The sequence below is a fragment of the Scatophagus argus genome, chromosome 4 (assembly GCF_020382885.2).
Source record: "Scatophagus argus isolate fScaArg1 chromosome 4, fScaArg1.pri, whole genome shotgun sequence".
NCBI classification, from domain to species: Eukaryota; Metazoa; Chordata; class Actinopteri; family Scatophagidae; genus Scatophagus; species Scatophagus argus.
In genome coordinates this window covers 16,085,845-16,104,921 of record NC_058496.1, presented here as the reverse complement: position 1 = coordinate 16,104,921, position 19,077 = coordinate 16,085,845, and the positions used below count along the sequence as shown (strand labels likewise).

The following is a 19,077-nucleotide window of genomic DNA, read 5'->3' as shown; positions in this document are numbered from 1 at the left end:
TTGCAGGTAGCTGTACACAATGAGAACCTTGTGTCTATGGTAGAACATGTTGACATATTCTCTGCACTGCTGTCATTGTCACTCAACCTTCACAGCCTTTGACATAAAATAACAGACTAATGAAAATGTCGCACTTGGCTGCAGGGATCCCTTGCTCTGTTCTGGTGCAATGCCAGTCTAGTTTCAAATCATTTTAACATTGATGCTGGCTTCATGTGAAGAGGTCATGTCACAAGCAATTAGGTAGCTGAGTATTACAGCTAGCACCACCCGCTGGCTAACAAGCCCATCTGCAGACTAGTTTCAGTTCAGTTGGCTGCATCAGTCAGGGCCTCAACAGGTAAAGTCTCTTTAGGCTTTTCCCAAAAGGGAAAGAAATTGTATGCACCTAAACAACTAGCGTTCAAGCGCTTTCAGCTTCCTAATTAGGAGAGATCTGGTTGCATCTGTTATCAGTGGTAGACCCACAGTTACGGAGATGGTCGCAGCACTGGTGAGTCTGAACTTTAGACGGTCAACAAGTGGTTGCAGAACTGTAGTAAGTACCTGAACACGGTCATTTTCTTTCTTTTTTTTTTTTTGAAATACAGGCCTGAGAATCCGTTTGTTCAACTTCTCACTGAAGATCCTCACCTGTGCCCTCTACATAGTGAGAGTCAGCTTGGATAACCCCAAGGCGGTCAACAGCAGCCCACAGTGAGAGTCACACTCCCAACCCAATTGTCGATTATTCTCTATTCCTGATGTGTGCATGTTTTCTAGATAGTTGCTTTTTATTATATTATTTGTTGTGTGTTATCTGTGGTAACATCTTGCTGACAGCAATGCAGAACTTTTTGCTTCCGAAAAAAAATATATTGTCCAGTTTTTGCAGATGCAACTCTTTATTGTCTTATCACTTTTGACACTTTCTATAATTTTCTTCTTCTGCTAATTCCAAACCGACCAGATGACTCGCCATCTGCAAGAGGAATTATCCATGACTAAATTCTTGTTACCGTGTGCACAGAACAACAAATACCAAAGATATTATGAGAGAACATTTATTTATATGTAAATGTTGTGGATTGCTGCTTTCTAGTGGGTTTTTCTAATTGAGAATCCCTTTGAAAACCAAAAGCTTAAAATCTATACAGAGCATTTGAGTCAATGACATTGTGCAGATTCAGTAAGGTTAAGCTTGTCATTGTGAGTGTCTAAAATGCATCAGTGAAAAAGAACAAAGTTACTCCCTCTATGCAGTCATGTGAAAGCTGTATGTTGTCTCTACTGCGCTCACTGCCACCAGCTTTTAGAGACATGTTGCATTTGTTCTTTATGACAATATGTCAACTGATGGAAATGTTTTCCAATGGGTATGCTTTCACTCACGCATTCGCACGCACATTCACACTCTTTTTGTGTTTCCCTTGTTTCTGTTTTTCTCTACAGTGCAACGTGTCGGAACAACAGTTGGACTAATACAACGGAGTCGGCAGAAATCAACTGGTATGTTTTAGCAAAAATGGCAATTCACTGCACCCTGAAGCCTTTTCATTTTCTATGTTGCAATTATATGCAGATGCACTGAAAAATCTGGAAACTTTCTCTTGGTTTTTGGCAGGGAGTTGATTTTCTGGGTCAACAGACGGGTTCCTGTATGGGCTATACAGGTGAGAGTAATAACATTGCAGTGAAAGTGCACATAAATCAAATTCCACTGTATGAACTGAATCTGCACGATTCATCCCACACACACACCAGCAGCCATTTATTAGATAAAAGCACTGCACAACACAGTAGCTCCTCAGTGAAGGTTGAGCAGCCAGAAGAGATGATTTTGCTCTTGTCAGGTTCATTTATCTCCTTCTCCCCCTTTGCTCCAGGTGACTGTGGCCTTAATCAGTTTCTTGGAGACCATGCTTATCACCTATCTCAGCTATAAGGTAAAGAACTGCTCCACGGTGCACACTTTCTTTATTTAATCCGTGCTTATGTCTTACAGCTGTCACTGTCAAGCACTGCCCACTTGTTCACTCTCGTGGTCCGAGAGCTTCCAGTGCCCAGCCCAAGTGCCAGTGTCAATGTACCGATCAAAGAAATTCGGCCAGGAGACTTTTGGCCACTTATTTTAGACTCAGACATTGCGCACTCTGCCTCACATACAAGTTGCATAATCAGGTTTGCAGGACTGAAATTGCTGTTTTAGTTTCTTCTCTGAGAGATCTTTTGTTCTTAATTCATTTAAAGGATGCATTGTGCAAGTAGTGAGTGAAGGTATCAGCATTATGTATTCTATGGAAATAAAAGTTCCCGCATGTCAGAAGGGTCAGTGTTTGTGTGAGATTCCTTCACTGCTAATGAGCCGGGATAAACCGGGGGAAATTCCCACCAGTTTCAAAAGAAGCTAGTCTTTGCCTGGAATTATTAGTTTTAACTTTGCTCTTCGACATGTTTCTCTTTAGATATCTGCACCTTTCTTTCCTCTAAAGAATCCCTCAGTGTCTTGCGGTGTCTTTTTTGTTTCTCAGAAGGTTGTTTTGGGAGCCCTGCATTTCTGAGGAACAAATGCCCAAATTTTCATTAATTTCATTTGCTGATGAAAAGTAGCCCTACGAAATGTTTCTCTGCTTGTAACAGCCCCATCATAAACAGAACCCACCACTGAAATGCACCTAGTAAACTCTGCAGCGCTAATTGTGCATTTAGTTGCAACCATACTTTTACTTCATGCATATACTGTATTCATTGGCTCTTTGAATACGAAGCCTACATCTTGCTAGTGTCCACAAAAGGCACTAGTTACTCTAGTATTTTTTTTTCTTCTCTTGTTTGTATAGAGCATAACTTTGCTTCATTCAAGCCCCTACTGAATATAAAATTCACCATGTAATAATGCAAGGATGCCATCAAACAACACATGCTAAAAGCAGGTGCATAGAATGCAGCATAGTTTACAAAGTTCAAAAAGTCTGGGAGAACATAGTCGTCACAAAGAGACTTAATTATACAGGGTCACGGTTATAGTATTGTAATGTAAGTTGCTTCGCATCATTAACAAGCTTTACAACAGGTCAACGTGCTGCTGGTTCTTGACCCAACATTAATTTCTGCACCACTCTGCTCTGATAAGCTCAGATCAATACTCAAAGAAATATACCAAAGGGAGAAGCATTTTTAATGTTGTTTTCTTGCCCTCATTAAAGCGTAACATTTATTTAGAAAGCACAGTATACAAAGCTGTTGTTTTCTTGTCTCTTTTTGCTTTCTTGTCACAGTTGACTTCCTCCAGTGTTCATTATTCCTGGAATTAGACTTTTCTGTAAAACCATCTGCACTCACTCCTTCATTCAATTATTTCCCATCTATTTCCTTTCTAGGGGAACATTTGGGAGCAGATTTTCCAGATGTCCTTCATATTGGAGATGATCAACACGGTGCCATTTATAATCACAGTGAGTAATCAACATAATCAATTTACCAATCTGTTCCACAAAGCACAGGCATTTTCATTTAGACTGGAGGTCGTTGTTATGTTAGATTGCAGCAACCAATGCTAACATGAATTTCCCAAATACATGTGTTCCTCACCCAAATACTAAATCACAAAACACTTGATTATTAAGACTCTTGAAGAAAGATTTTCAAGGGCGTGTTATTTTTTTGTTATTGTACTAAGGATGTCTCAGGTATGTTAACTGATTAGTAGCGTGTTACACCTATCTGTCTTTCCCTTCTTCCTTAAGATCTTCTGGCCTCCACTGAGAAACATATTCGTCCCCGTATTTCTTAACTGCTGGCTAGCCAAAGGTGCCCTGGAGAATATGATTGTAAGTGTTTTCAATAATGTATTTTTCTTGCATCAAAACCAAAGAGGACTCTAAAGGTATGTTATCCATCCTGTGGCAGCCATATTGGAGCTCATCAGTTCATGATTAGCGGCAGCTATAAAGCCACAGTGGCTTTATGCAATTAAGTCTGAACAGAAAATCAACTGAGCAGGCTAATTTCTTTCTTTCTGGTTGGCTGACTGTGTGGCTTTGTAAACATATCTTTATTTAGTTTGTCTAACACTGTTACTAGATAAGTTAGCCAAATAGTTTACTATCAAAGCTAACGTCAACCATTTACTTAAGTTATATGAGCAGGCTTTTACTTAGAGAAAAGATAACATGGGAGAGAGATAGAGGATAGGATTTCACAATTGCCTAAAAATCCAACTTTGGCTGTTTACTTTTAGTTTAAGTGTAAACTGACCCACAGGTACGTGTCCTGTATGTAACTCACATTCTGCCGATCTTTTCAATCAGCTGGCAGCTTCTGGGGGTGTAAATAACATGCAAATGCTTAATCTACTGGAGACCCATACTGTAAATGAAAGTGATGCATTAATGGGGAACAGCACATTTTCACAAACGCAGAATCAATAACATTATAATAACAATAACAACAAACGGGTACGGGCAAAACCAAATAGGATGAAACACTGCGGTGCAACAGAAACATAGACTAGGATAAAACTGCCTTCTGTTTAGAAGTCTGGTGTTGTAGTATCAATATTATCAGGGTTTGCCATAGGTACAAAGTGACTGGTACATGGAATTGAAAGCAATTAGATGATATCCAGTTGGTGTAGTGTGTGTGTGGGTGCTGTCACTGTAATTCAGATGAGACTGTGACAGAGTAAGAGCTTCATGCCAAGGCGCTAGTTGGGCAGATGGTAGAAGCTGAGGCCAAGCAGACCAGCACATGGAAAGAAAGCGATGACAGTTTGGAGAGGCGATGAAGGGAGGTGGTGACAGGCAGAACATGCTAACAAGGTGCAACTGAAAATGAGTCGTGAGCGCCTACATTTCAAGACAGAAGGAAGCACAGTGTTATATTAAAATGTTCGTGAGTGGACAGTGGAGATGGGAATAGTGCTAATCGTATCCATCATGTTTAATGGTTTCTTTTTACTGAGAATTACAAATGTTACATAATTTAGACTGGGAAATGTATTTGCGGACATGTCAATCATGTCATCATGCGCAGTAGACCTATCAGCTGACTATCTAATAATCTCTTTCGCTGTGTCCAGAATGACTTCCATCGTGCCATACAGAGGACACACTCTGCCATGTTCAACCAGGTGTTCATCCTCATCTGCACCTTACTGTGTCTGGTTTTCACTGGGTGAGTGAGCCTCTGTCCTCATTGTTAGTCACAGATATGCATGTCGGACCAGACTTTCAGGCCTGTATACTGACCCCTGTTTCCTGAACTGCCAGGTGACCCAGAAAAAACATCATCTTGAGCACAGTTGGTAGTGTGTGCTTGTCATGGACAAAGTTGATTATTTGGAAGAAGTTAATCAAACATTTCTTGTAAACAGACACAGTGAATCTGTATTGGCACAGTGGTTGGGTCAAAGGTTCACAGTTTTTCTGGCAAGGTAAAATTTGAAAGAGGCCATGAAAAAGCAACAAAATGTGATGAGTAGGAGTTAGCTAATATTGTGAAGCCAGTTTGCTCCTCTTTCTGGCAAATGCAAAAGTCAGTCTAAAATTATTTGGATGGTCTAAATGGTAATACTTTTAAAGACTAAAGACTGGAATTTGATTTCTTGAAGTTTGAACCATTTTTTGACGATGAGCAGCAGGGAAACGTGCAAAGACGCTTCTTGGATATCAGGTCACATGCTCTAAAATGCTGTCAGTAAGTGAGAAGCTAAGATGGAACAACAGCAGGACAAGAAGCGTCCATCCACCATCCTTTTTTATTTCCTTTATCTCATTGATTTCGGTTTATTTTAAATTTGTCACCTTAGTTCTTGACAAACTACTTATGCCTCAGCCACCACCCAGCATGTACTGTACTCCCTGCACTCCGCTATTGTCCAGTCTTCCTCAGGGTTTCTTTAAATCTCCAATTTATCAATGAATCTTATCCCGAATGAATTACCACAAGCAGTGAGGTGGAACTGGCAGAATAATCAATAGTGAGCAGGAGCCTAAGTTGTATTGAGTCTAGTGCCCTTTGATCTTGGGCAAATTGGATTTGATATCCAATCCATGAGGATGACACATTATACTGAAGCAGATTCCTCATGTAAAATATCTCTTCACATGTTTTGTTTCATTTCTGCATTCGTAGGAGGCATGTCTGATTTAACGCCCTCATGTCACTGTATAATTCCTCATCTTTGTGCAGAGCTTGTGGGATCCAGCATCTAGAGAGAGCAGGAAAGCAACTGTCACTGTTTGACTCATTCTATTTCTGCATCGTCACGTTCTCCACTGTGGGCTATGGGGACGTCACGCCACAAATCTGGCCCTCCCAGCTGCTGGTGGTCATTCTCATCTGTGTTGCCCTGGTGGTGCTCCCATTGCAGGTAAGCTAATCTAGTGGGGGTTTTTTGCGATGTGGACTTTCACGTTTTAGTAAACTTTATATTAGGTCCTATCTTATCATCAGAAATTCTTCTGTCTTATGTTCTGTGTCTCCTGCTGACCTTCTTGGGGTTATCTTCAAATATTGAATTATATTTTTCTTGCCCTGACAGGCTGACAGCAAATCAAAATCTAATGAGTTTCTGACATTCTGACAAGAAAACCATGGCCAAGTCATGCTGGCTCACACATGCTGCATGATAAAACCAGCTATACACTGAATTAGTTATTTTCACAAAACGTGTTCATCACTTCAAACGTTCTGATGTGTTCACTGTCCCTGCAGAGAAAATTGAGTGATGAACAGGAATGAACTCCCGCTACTACTTGCAAACCCCTGCATCAGCAGTTTTTACTCGACTGCTTTCACCATCTCTTTGCTGACAGCAGATCTATATCTCTTTTATTATTTATGTCATTCTCGTTGCTTTTGACACCACACTGATGTTTTTTTTGTTGTCATGTCAGTTTGAAGAACTAGCTTACCTGTGGATGGAGAGCCAGAAGCTAGGAGGGAACTACAGCCGCCACCGGGCACAGACAGAGAAGCATGTGGTGTTGTGTGTCAGCTCACTGAAGATTGACCTGCTGATGGATTTCCTCAACGAGTTCTATGCTCATCCCAGACTACAGGTATCAAAACACAACACTGGATTTTTGATGTTGGAATATCAGAAAGTCAAGTATGCAGTCGGTATGAAAGCCCTACTGTTTACTGCATACTTGTTTTTTTTCATCAAGGTTTGCCTCTTTTGGCCAAAACATAGGAATGGTTATGTGATAGGCAGACATTGACTATAGATTGTTTATAATTACACATTTCGTTTCTTTTTTGAACATTTAAGTAAGTATTTTCTGTTATATTCCAGTGGAATGAATGCAGGGTATTGATGATACTACAATTATTGCTTCTTGTTTGTAACATTTCAGATCTGAAAAGACTTAAAATATTTTTTTCCAATATGAAACCTGCACGGTCCAGAAAACACACTTTACCCACATGTATTATATGAGATTCATGCCATGAAATAAATACTTTCATGTCCCTTGTTTTACAGGACTACTATGTGGTGATCCTGTGTCCAACTGAGATAGATATTCAGGTTCGCCGTATCCTCCAAATCCCTCTGTGGTCCCAGAGGGTCATCTACCTTCAAGGATCTGCCCTCAAAGATCAGGACCTGATGAGGGCCAAGTGAGTGAAATGGTGGCATGGCATCAGTTGGTTGATGTAGACTTGTTCTCTGCCTCTGTATGCAAATTTAGTGAATGAAATGAAAAGATTCAGTGTTAATGTTTGAGTTTCAGTTTCACATAGGCTACGTTTGATTCATTAAAAGATCTGGACGAGAATCTAAATGTAAAATTTAAGCCCTGCACTGGTAAATCAGTCCTTGAAGTGTGGCTAGAGAATGAGATGCTTTCATGTCCACTTGGCTGCCCTCTGCTCACACATCAAGGTAATGGAATTTCACTTTACAGCACATTGATCATCTGCCCTCGTCAAAGGCCTCACATATCCAACAATAGACACTGTGATAGTTCACATTGGAATATGTTTGTCCCATTAATTTTGCCTTTGCCTGTCCCAAATACATCAATAACAGGGCTGCCATTCATGGTTTTACGGCTGCCTTTTATTGCTTGTGGTGTCATGATGTGATACCAGTGAAATGAGGTCTAACTACTTACTACTACTGTACAGCATAATGTGAAGTTTGTCCAGAAATGCATCCCCTTTGATGCCCCGACACCTTTAAGCACTGATATGTAATGGGTAAAATCATCCAGGCAGATAAATCTTTTAGACGCATCAGCCCTACTGTGCTGAAAGAATTTCTTGTAACCTTTTCATATTGCAGTTTTCTTCAAGTTCACAGAATGAGTTTTCTGTCACAAATGAATGACTTTGGTCCTCATATGACACAAGCATGGCAATCTAATATCAAAACAGCAGATTGTTTTCATGCGGCTGTTGTCATGGGACATTAGCTTTTTACTCTCTTTAAATGTTTGTTTCAATCTCTGCTCTACAATCAACAACCCAGAAACCTGCCTGTCTATTTCTGTCTGGGTTTTTTTTCCCCATTCTTTCTCTCATCCATACGCAGGATGGATGACGCAGAGGCCTGCTTCATCCTCAGCAGCAGGAACGAGGTCGACCGAACTGCTGCTGTGAGTCACATGGACAGGAACCTGTCTAAGCAGTCATAAAACTTCAGTTTCCAGCGTAAACCCTCTCACGGTTATAATAATTTCATCAGAGCAATTTCCCCTTCACACTCTACTTCTTTTATAAATTAGCAGAGAGTGTTTGAGGTGTTTAGATGATCATGTGATTCTGTTGAAACTGCCACTGAGTACTGAGAGTACATTGAGTCGCTGAGGGAAATTTTATGGCCCATAAAATTCTGATAGTATTTACAAATGATTGTCCGGAGGAGTAAAACAGAATAAATTTTTCTCCCACAGGATCACCAGACTATTTTGAGGGCTTGGGCTGCAAAAGATTTTGCACCAAATTGCCCTCTCTATGTCCAAATTCTCAAACCAGAAAATAAATTCCATGTTAAGTTTGCAGGTAAGTGCGTTAAGGCTACTCACCTGCAGAAGCACAGTTTGTTTGTCTTCTTGGACATGCGTTTTTGGCTCTCACTTACTACATTTTTGCAATTTATCTATTTCAATCAGATCATGTCGTGTGTGAAGAGGAGTTTAAATATGCCATGTTGGCGCTGAACTGTGTGTGTCCAGCCACGTCTACCTTAGTCACGCTCCTGGTTCACACCTCCAGAGGACAGTGAGTACACACCACTATGTTACCACACTGATCACTGTGTGATGTTGTAGTTTCTCACCGAAGACGTACAGTGTGAGTATTGCACTTGAGGTGATTACACTGCTGGATATTAAAATTAGCTTTTTTTTTTAGCACAAGGGCTTGGAACCTCGCAATGGCTGGTGTGACTGGTCTAAATGTAATAAAATTTGCCTACAAACAAGACACTACATGTGTAATAGCGAGTTCGATAGATGCTGGCAGGTGGATTCTGCTACCTCATGACAAACCAGACTTTTTTTTTCCCCTTTTTCCAGTTTTTATGTTTAGCTAATCATGTCTTCTGGTTCCAGCTTCATATGTATCAATATTTCAAATATGTCATGGCACATTACCCAAAATGTTGAATTATTTCTTTAGGGTTTTTCAGGGTGAGATGTCAGCTAAGCTACCTCGTCACCGCTGATAACCTTTTTCGACATCGCCCTTCTCCTTTTTCCTCGTGTCTCAGCCTTACATTATTAATCCTAAGCTGATTTTGTTCTTTGCTTCTCTCCATTGAGATTTAACTTAACCGGGGACGTTGTTTCTGCTCCCAGAGCAGCTCAATCTTGAATTTCTATTTTAATTAAGTAAACTTTCCATCTTTCCAACTTTGAGGGCTCTGTTAACGTTTGCTATCCCTTTGTGTCATTATTCATGTGGGTTTTCAATCCCGCAAGATTAATATCAGGGAAACACAACATATTATCCTGCAGCAAGAGACTGATACACAGACTGTATCTGGTTTTCGTCTACCGTACAGTTACCACTGCAGAAACTTGTCACTGTCAAGCTTGTAAACATTACCCTGCTCCCTGTTTGGTAGTAAATCTGGCCTTGCTGGTCTTTCCAAAATTCTGTGCAAGGTGACCACCATATATATCTTCACTGCTATCCACAGCGGGAACTGCACCTGCATTTTAATTTCTGTTATGGGAATTTGTACTTGCCTGGGGCTGTGAAGGTGACGGGAATGGGAATAGATTTCTTCGTGACTGTTGTTAATTTAAAGATAATCTTATTGATTTAAAGTGATAAAGTAAATGACCTGATTGAATAAAATGACCTCGTAGCCTTTTCTCATAACCTCATGACCAAAATTTAGGAGGCTGGGGAAGATAGGGGCGCGATAGGTCAGACAGATTTATCAGGCTGTGGGGAAATGAGGGCCGTTGAGTTGCAAATAAAGTCACATTTGATTTAAAGGCGCATTCTTCTTTGAATTGAAATGACTCTTGATTCATAATTGAAAAATACAAAGAAAAATCTATTATGTTATTTTCTGACATTTAATTCAGCGAAAAGATGAGGCTGCTGTTGGCCATTGTAAATGTCATGCTTCTGTAATTGAAGCCGTAACTATTCTGGTGATGCCGTTTCAGGGAGGGACAGATGTCCCCTGAGCAGTGGCAGAGGATGTATGGACGCTGCTCTGGAAACGAGGTCTATCACATCCGCCTGTGTGACAGCAAATTTTTTGGAGAATATGATGGCAAAAGTTTTACGTACGCCTCCTTCCACGCCCATAAGAAGTAAGTAACAACAATTAACCTTGATCAGTATAGTAATTTATATCCTTAGAGTAATTGGTAATGTCTCTGGGAGGAAAAAGTTTGGAGCTGAGGCCCATTTTGAACTTTGCAGGTACGGTGTGTGTTTGATCGGGGTGAAGAGGGAGGACAACAAGAGCATCCTCCTGAACCCCGGGCCCCGGCACATCATGGCTGCCACTGACACCTGCTACTACATCAACATCACCAAGGAGGAGAACTCAGCCTTCATCTTCAAACAGGAGGAGAAGCACAACAAGGGCCTGCCCGTCACCGGCCTCTACGACGCCCCCTCGAGGCTGCCCGTGCACAGCATCATCGCCAGCATGGGTGAGACTGAGAGCCAGATGCAGAAAAAAAGATGTGAAGCAGGGAGGAGAAAGGAGTTGGAGGATGTTTCTAGTGGTATGAGTGAAAGATTGCAGTTGAAAGGGCTTGCCATGTAAGGAGAGAAAATGGATGTTTTGATGTTTCTGAACTTACACTGAACATTTCTGAATGGTGGCTGCCTTGGTGATGCTGGATGCTTTCGCTGACAGTTATGCATGAATTTTCTTACATACCTTTTTTACTTTCTTGGCTGACATTGTTGTGTTGTGCTTTTTCTTTGACCTGTGAAAGTTGATCAGGCCACTTCATTTGGTAAGTTTGTGCATGACGCATCACTTTTTTTACATTTGTTCACTAGTCTAATTAAAAAATAAAAAATCACTTTTGCTTAAAATTTGACACATGTATTGTGCATAAATCATTTATGTGTGATACATGTAATGTGCATATATCACACATCATATCACATACAGCTAATGTGATGTATGTTAGGGATATATTTATCGACAAACACACAATGTCAATACTGTTTGCACGTTATTTGTGCTAGCTTGAGAAAGCAGTACATTTTCTCCTCAAGGACAAACAAAGCTGAGCTAAAGACTCTGATAATGTTGTTGGTGGCTAAGATGCTGAGCAGGCTAAATATGGACCTCATTATTGTACAGCCAGTATGAAAAAAGAGTTTTTTCCAGGAGCAGCGTGTTTTCTGAAATAATCACTGGCTCACCATGACTAAACATTGCAGCAAAGGTGCTGCACATGTTTTTTTTCATATAGCCATGTAGTTTTCTGCTCATACTGTAATCTGATGTAATTTTCAGGCACCGTAGCCATAGATCTGCAGAACCCCGATCCTCCAGAAGAAAGCAGCAAACTGACCTTGCCGACGGAGAACGGCGCTGGAAGCCGCAGGCCAAGCATCGCACCTGTCCTAGAGATCGCAGACTCCTCCGCCATTCTGCCCTGCGACCTTCTCAGCGATCAATCAGAGGATGAGACCAACCAATCGGATGAGGAGGGCTCTGTAGGGTCAGAGTACGTGGCATGATTATGGCTAAAATGTGACCAAAAAAGAGGGGGGTTACATTAAAGAGATTTGGTGGTTTTGTTGGTACAGTAGAAACTCATCTTGCAGCAGTGATAAGTGAAATGTCCTCACAGTGCGAGCATTGTGCTCTGTACTGGATTGATGGCACCTGTCCTATTCTACCTCGTGTCTCAGAGGTTGTAGGAGGAGAGATGGATGGGTTTGGAATAGGTGCGTAATCTGTATGTCATACTGCAGTAAGGTGGGGACATGGCAGTGATAGATGTGTATGTCACGACAGGGAGGTCAGCACTTTTCTTCTTGAGTGAAGCTCGTGTTTAGATCCACATCTATCAGTCGTCCAGACAGATAGTCGCCCTGATAGCAGCTCAGCAATTCAACAGGAATCCTTTTGTCTCAGCAGCTTTTGTCTTCTCGGTGCTCTCTCTGTATGTGCTTTCATTAGATGGCAATGCATTTATGAGAGATTGGCCGTTTGCGCCTAACAGTCCTGCACCTCAGCCCAGGCTATTTGAGCAGCAGCTGTTAGACCGTAGCGTAAGTGGGTCTCATAAAGGTGGACATAACATAATCCTCCAAACCTCTGAGCCTCTATAACTGCGCCCCATGACACTAAAGTAGTTTTTCTTCTTTAACAGTTGTCAGGCACAGTAGGTAGAGAGATGGAGCCCTGCTGCAATGCGCCGAGTAGCTCAAGGTCCCACAGTGCCACCATGTGGTGATCAGGCTGTAGATGCATCTCTGAACAGAATCAGAATCTCTTTTTGTTGGCAAACTAGAGGGCACTGTGAAAATGATTAGGGTAATTGCAGCCGACACACTATCAATCAGGGGACACCAAACCAAATTGACGGACTTGTTGCATAACAAAATCAAACCTTAACAGGCTACATGGATTTTCTAATTGTTGATGTTGTTGGTAATGAGCAAGAATTGAGTCCTTCAGGCTAATGAACAATTGAACAAATTGAATAACAAACCAAAAAGCAGAAATACAATTCATGATGATATTTATTTAGTATCGTGAAATAATGATTGATTCTTTGTGAGGTAGACACATTTATATCATCATAATGTCAGTACGTTTCTGCATTATTTTTGTGTGTGGAAAGGAACAGGCTTAACAGACTGTTGCCCTCAGAAGCATTCCTTGTTTCTTTTCCATCAGTTTTGTGAAGGGCTACCCTCCCAACTCGCCCTACATCGGCAGCTCTCCAACTCTGTGCCACCTCCTGCCACAGAAAGCCCCATTCTGCTGCCTTCGCCTCGACAAGGTGAATTCACGCTCGGGAAAAGACAGGAACAGCACAGAACTAAACTACAAACACCCCACTGTAAAACATGCATTAACCTTTGTTTTTTTTTTCACCGGTTAGCTGTTATGTGAGGTGTCTCCTGAGAGCACAGTACAACTAAAACCTGACTGACATCCTGTCTCCACCCAGGGCTGTAGCCATAGCAGCTTTGAGGATGCCAAGGCATACGGCTTCAAGAATAAGCTGATTATAGTGTCTGCGGAGACGGCGGGAAACGGTCTGTACAACTTCATCGTCCCTCTGCGTGCTTACTATCGACCGAGGAAGGAGCTCAACCCGATCGTCCTGCTGCTAGACTACCCGTAAGAATTCCTACCATCCTCTCCAACACAAGTGTTTGTTTGTATGCTTGTTCTTACTCTGACAGCGGTACAGAACCATATGATGCGTCCATAATAACATCAAGAGACATGTAACACATGCACTGCATACACCATAATTATATACATGCTCTGGAGGTGAGCACTGCTGCACCTGCAGTAGAGCCATTAATTATGACTTGAAGCATAGGGGTTAATTTTCCTTAAAGTTATAGAAACATAATAGCTTGATACAATATTAATAAAAAAAAACAATTCTACATGCAGAAATCTTAATCAAAGTTTAAAAGATGTAAAGAAATAGATCTGTGTGTGCCTGTTTGCGTGTTGGTCTGCAGTTGCATTCGTTTGGGGGTGCATGTGTGTTTGAAGTAGATTTAAAAAAAAAAAAAAGCATGTACCGGTGTTTTATATATTTGCAATTTAAAACAACCAAATTGCTTCCAGCAGAGAATTGATCACGACAGATGGAACTGTGGGTTAGTTCTGCTTCATGATAAAGAAAAAAATATGCTTTTTGCATTATTCATAAATAGCAGTTATCTGTGCACAAGAAAGCCTGTTTTTGTGTTGGAGCAGAGACCACTGTGTGTTGCAGTGATGCGCACTTTTTTCCCCCCACCCTAACTCGCTGTGTGTGTCATTAACTTCAACCAAATCTCTGCAGTCGCTGACACACAACCTGCACAGGCGGGGCCCGAGAAAGCTCTTTCCAAGTGACAGTGAATTAGTTGTATTGTGTTTCCTCCTTGTTGTCTAATAGCCACCAATTAATGCGGTTCAAGCTGTGTCAGCCCCACCCAGCACGACGAGTAGATTTCAGGAAATTACAGCAACAATTTCATAATCTGTCACAGGGGTTTTGCAAAGATAATTAGCGTGGGCTGCTCATTTATGATGTTTCCTGTTTCCCACAGGCCAGACAACCACTTCTTAGAGGCCATTTGCTGCTTTCCAATGGTTTACTTCATGGCTGGCACCATCGATAAGTATGTGTATACAAACAATATGTAATGAATTTAATGATGTGGTCATCTCAGTGGTATCTCCTTTTTCCATGTTATAGCTTAAATACAACAACACATGTACCTCAAATAAGATTCAATCTAATCCTGTGGAGGCAACTTCAGGACCTAATTAAAGGAAACATTCACCATTAGAAAACCAACTATTGGTGATCGGACTATGGATTTATAGACCCATTATGTTGATTTCTTGACTTTTTCCTGGAGTTAGAAAGCATATTTCTCTTAAACCTCAACAATAAATTATGTATTGTTGACAGTCCCTGAGGATACAACAGAAAGGGCTGCTTTCTAGCCTAAGGTTTTGCAGTAGTGTTCAAAAATCAAACGTGAATGCCATTACAAACCAGAGAGAGTAATTTCAGCAGAAGACTGAATAGCTAGTTTCAAGCTAGTCGTTTATTAAATCAGGTCTCTCATGTAAACCTTACAAGCACAGGAATTCAGTAGTGTGCAATTCGGTTGCTGGGAATAAATGGTTGTGATTTCCAATCAAAGGCAATCAGCTAAGTTAACAGGAAGTCACTGCCGCACCACACAGTTGTAACATGTGTAATGTAAGTAGTATTTATGTAATTTAAAATTAGTGGGAAATATCAATTATGCTAACCTACCCGGTGATGTTTTAGTGTATTTGTTATTGGCAAGGCTTTTTATATTGTGCATTTTGCTTAAATGTAACGTACAGTCATTTTAGTTGATGTAATTATGAAACAGCATTGTGATGAAGTATCAGGTCAGCCACACTCAGTGTTACTTATTGTACTCTTAAAACAGGCCATATGGTAACAGGTTTAGCTTCGTCATTTAATTAAGTTTGCCACAACCTGGCAGTATTAAGTGACGAGTGACGTTTAAACAATGCGCTAGTTTCTGTGGCGCAAAATGTTTTCATTTATTCCTGCATAAATCGCTTGATTTAAAACATGAATGTTGTGAACTTCTGAAGAGCTGCTGCAACGTAAAGTCTGTACACTGGGATAACTGATGGAAGGGACTGAACATGAAAAATTGACGATATACCACTTGTATGCATATTTCCTAACATGTCATTAGTTTAAAAAACAAAAACAACATTTGTTTTGTGAATGGACCAGCTTGGACAACCTTCTCCAGTGTGGTATAATCTACGCTGACAATTTGGTGGTCGTGGACAAGGAGAGCACCATGAGCGCTGAGGAGGACTACATGGCAGACGCCAAGACCATCGTCAACGTCCAGACCATGTTCAGGTAAAACAGTACACAATACAGTAAACAAACCATCAGTTTTTCCATGAGCTGGACCTTCAGGTTTTGGATCAGATACGGACCAGACGCGATTTACCAGAGTCTGGCAGAATGGTGAATGAGTTTATCTTAAAGACATACCACAGTCACTAAAGCTGTGAAACTACTCTTTTATTTAACAACCAGGATTAAAAGCATTTATCACTGCCACACGGGGTCCTCCCCTCAGCACAAAGCGTTTCTTCTCTCTGCTAACAACTCCCTCTCTCCCATCCGTCTCTCGCTCAGGTTGTTCCCCAGCCTCAGCATCATCACCGAGCTCACACACCCGTCCAACATGAGGTTCATGCAGTTCAGGGCCAAGGACTGCTACTCACTCGCTCTCTCCAAACTGGAGAAGGTGAGATTTTTTTGAGTGAAAATCACTGAACCTCCTGATCCAGACAGGATTTCAAGAGGCAAGCCGGAACTGGATTAGAACATTTTTGATTTTGTCTTCAGTTGCTCCGGTTATCTGTGAGTGGGGATTCGGGGAATAATGGTGTGGATATATAAATGAACAGAAGTAAATTCTTGTTGAAAGCTGATTAGTATCTTCTAAAGTTTTTTTGTCATTCCCCCTATATGTTTCAGCAGGGGAACAGAGTAAATGCTTCTGTCATTTTATAAATAGAGCTATTTCACCTTCCCTACAGTTAACAACAGGTTATTTTGTGCAAATTTGGTGCTTTTCTTGTGCCTTCTTGTGATTATTAGTTGCATTTTTCTGAACATAAATAGTGAATGGACCTATTGGATCTTCATGTGTTTAGCCTTCATTATTCTTTGAAAACTTGTTGAATGTTTTCGCAGGTTAAAACCAGCAGCCCTTTTTATTTTTATATGTCCTCTTTGAGATGGAGCAAAAGGGCAGCAGTTCAGTAAACACTCAGGAGAAAGTGACATTTTATTATCTGTTCTTCACATTTATTTCTCTGTGTGTTTTTCTCTTCAGATAGAGCGTGATAAGGGATCCAACTTGGCCTTCATGTTCCGGCTGCCGTTCGCTGCAGGCAGAGTGTTCAGCATCAGCATGTTGGATACACTGCTTTACCAGGTGGGGTAACAAACATCTGGCTTCTGTGGTTGAACAAATGTCATAAACATGTCAAGGTAAACGTATGCCATGCATACATTTCAGTTGATGATTTCAGCAATGTTAGCTTTTTCTGCTGCTGCATTTCCTCAAAGCAAATTAAGGAACGAGCTGAAATGTTTGTCTGATATGGATATTTGATGCCAGCTTAGTTGATATTTTTCAGTAATCTTCTTCAAATTGAGCAAAGTTAAAATCTAAAGTAAAAGCAGTTAAGTGATTCCCCTGAAAGTGGTTTTGAGATGAAAAGCCTTGGAAAGAAATTCACATTGTGGATTTTTAATAATTAAAAGGGCTGATTTGGCCAATATAGGGAGGCACGAGTTCATAAATGTCAGACAAGTTAAGCTAATATAGACTAAGCATGCAGATACACCTCTTTATGGGGCTGGGTTGGGCCCCTCACTTCCAGTGTAGAGAAATCTTAATGCTTCAGCATACCAAGACATTTTGGACAATGCTATGCTTCCAACTTTGTGACAACAGTCTGAGGAAGGCCCGTTCCTATCCCAGCATGACTGTGCCCCAGTGCACAAAGTCCAAACACATTTGGGGTGAACTGAAATGGAGATTGTGAGCCTTTTCATCCAACATCAGTGTCTGACCTCACAACTGCTCAAGTGCATGAACGGGCAAAAATTCCAACAGAAACACTCCAATCTTGGGGAAAGCCTTCCTACAAGAGTGGAAGCTGTTTATGTATTTAGAATGAAATGTCATTAAAGTCCCTGTTGGTGTAATGGTTGGGTGTGCCAATACTTTTGTCTATATAGTGTATTTGCAACTTGGTTTGGTTTCTTTGTCAGTTTATATGTGTATTACTGCTTACATCTTAGTGATCCTAATTAGACTTTATTTATATTGTTCTGACAGTCGTTTGTTAAGGACTATATGATCGCGATTGCGAGGCTTCTTCTCGGTCTGGACACCACGCCTGGCTCTGGGTACCTGTGTGCTGTAAGTGTGAATGTTCGTACTAAGCAAGTGATTCATGAGTTTCAATAAATGAGTGTGTGACAGCCTCTACTGGACTCTCGTTCTCAGATGAAGATAACCGAGGAAGACCTGTGGATCAGGACCTATGGCAGACTCTTCCAGAAGCTTTGTTCCTCGAGCGCTGAGATCCCCATCGGGATCTACCGCACCGAGTCGCACATGTTCTCAAACACAGAGGCAAGTTCAGTTTGATCGCTTGCTTATGTGTGTGACCTCGCTTTGGGTTTGGTCTCAGTTTGGCTTCTGGTTTGACTTTAGCTGAGGCACTACTGCATCCTTCCATTATTCTCTTTTTGTTTTTTTCTCATTTCCTCTCCATTCTCATCAACCTTCTTCACATTTTCGTGAAATTTTCATTTCTCTCCATCTCTGTTCCAGATTTTCTCCTTCCTCCCTTCAGTCTTTACTCTTCTGAACCAGCTGCTTTTAATGCTCAATGCCTTTTTTTCTTCCTTTCATCCATCTTTGTTGCTTTGTGCATTTCTCTCTTCTCTTTGTTCCATGCCAAGCCATGAACCAGAAAGGTGCTTTTGTAGGCTACTGTTAATTTTCCTGCATTTTAACAGTGAATGATAAAATAGTAAATACATCATATTTACTATTTCTTGCGCTGACTTTTGAGGCTTTGGGTGATTTTGTTTTGCTTTGGATGCCCCCAATCTTTCATTGCATCTCTTTTTATTTTTGTTTGTTTGGATGTCTGTTTGTCCTTCTCTTGTTTCAGTGCAAGGACAGTTATGCACAGGTAAGATCCAAATGTGCTTGTTTTTAAATTTGGATATCATTGTCTCCTTTGGCTTAAAGGAGATGAAAAACATTTTACTGTAATTTTGCTGGCATTTATGAGTGTGTCAAGTTCATAACTGTCAAAGTGACCGTAGCTCTTACCTTTAA

General features: G+C 40.9%; 1 protein-coding gene across 13 annotated transcripts in view; it reads left to right on the top strand.

Moving 5' to 3' along the window:
* The window catches only part of kcnt1b (potassium sodium-activated channel subfamily T member 1b), a 63,750-nt gene that overhangs the window by 35,151 nt on the left and 9,522 nt on the right, over window positions 1-19,077 (top strand). For 6 of the 13 annotated variants that reach the window (XM_046385483.1, XM_046385488.1, XM_046385486.1 and 3 more), the window contains 26 exons: window positions 591-696; window positions 1,432-1,488; window positions 1,604-1,652; window positions 1,866-1,925; window positions 3,360-3,434; window positions 3,726-3,809; window positions 5,060-5,154; window positions 6,172-6,352; window positions 6,879-7,043; window positions 7,469-7,605; window positions 8,522-8,585; window positions 8,883-8,991; window positions 9,102-9,210; window positions 10,614-10,763; window positions 10,876-11,111; window positions 11,403-11,423; window positions 11,936-12,149; window positions 13,331-13,436; window positions 13,608-13,780; window positions 14,716-14,787; window positions 15,921-16,055; window positions 16,341-16,452; window positions 17,047-17,148; window positions 18,061-18,144; window positions 18,232-18,360; window positions 18,908-18,928. In XM_046385483.1, coding sequence (XP_046241439.1) covers window positions 591-696; window positions 1,432-1,488; window positions 1,604-1,652; window positions 1,866-1,925; window positions 3,360-3,434; window positions 3,726-3,809; window positions 5,060-5,154; window positions 6,172-6,352; window positions 6,879-7,043; window positions 7,469-7,605; window positions 8,522-8,585; window positions 8,883-8,991; window positions 9,102-9,210; window positions 10,614-10,763; window positions 10,876-11,111; window positions 11,403-11,423; window positions 11,936-12,149; window positions 13,331-13,436; window positions 13,608-13,780; window positions 14,716-14,787; window positions 15,921-16,055; window positions 16,341-16,452; window positions 17,047-17,148; window positions 18,061-18,144; window positions 18,232-18,360; window positions 18,908-18,928 — 2,846 coding nt within the window. The remainder of the gene's footprint in view (window positions 1-590; window positions 697-1,431; window positions 1,489-1,603; window positions 1,653-1,865; window positions 1,926-3,359; window positions 3,435-3,725; window positions 3,810-5,059; window positions 5,155-6,171; window positions 6,353-6,878; window positions 7,044-7,468; window positions 7,606-8,521; window positions 8,586-8,882; window positions 8,992-9,101; window positions 9,211-10,613; window positions 10,764-10,875; window positions 11,112-11,402; window positions 11,424-11,935; window positions 12,150-13,330; window positions 13,437-13,607; window positions 13,781-14,715; window positions 14,788-15,920; window positions 16,056-16,340; window positions 16,453-17,046; window positions 17,149-18,060; window positions 18,145-18,231; window positions 18,361-18,907; window positions 18,929-19,077) is intronic. The other 7 variants (XM_046385491.1, XM_046385487.1, XM_046385494.1 and 4 more) reach the window with 3 other exon arrangements.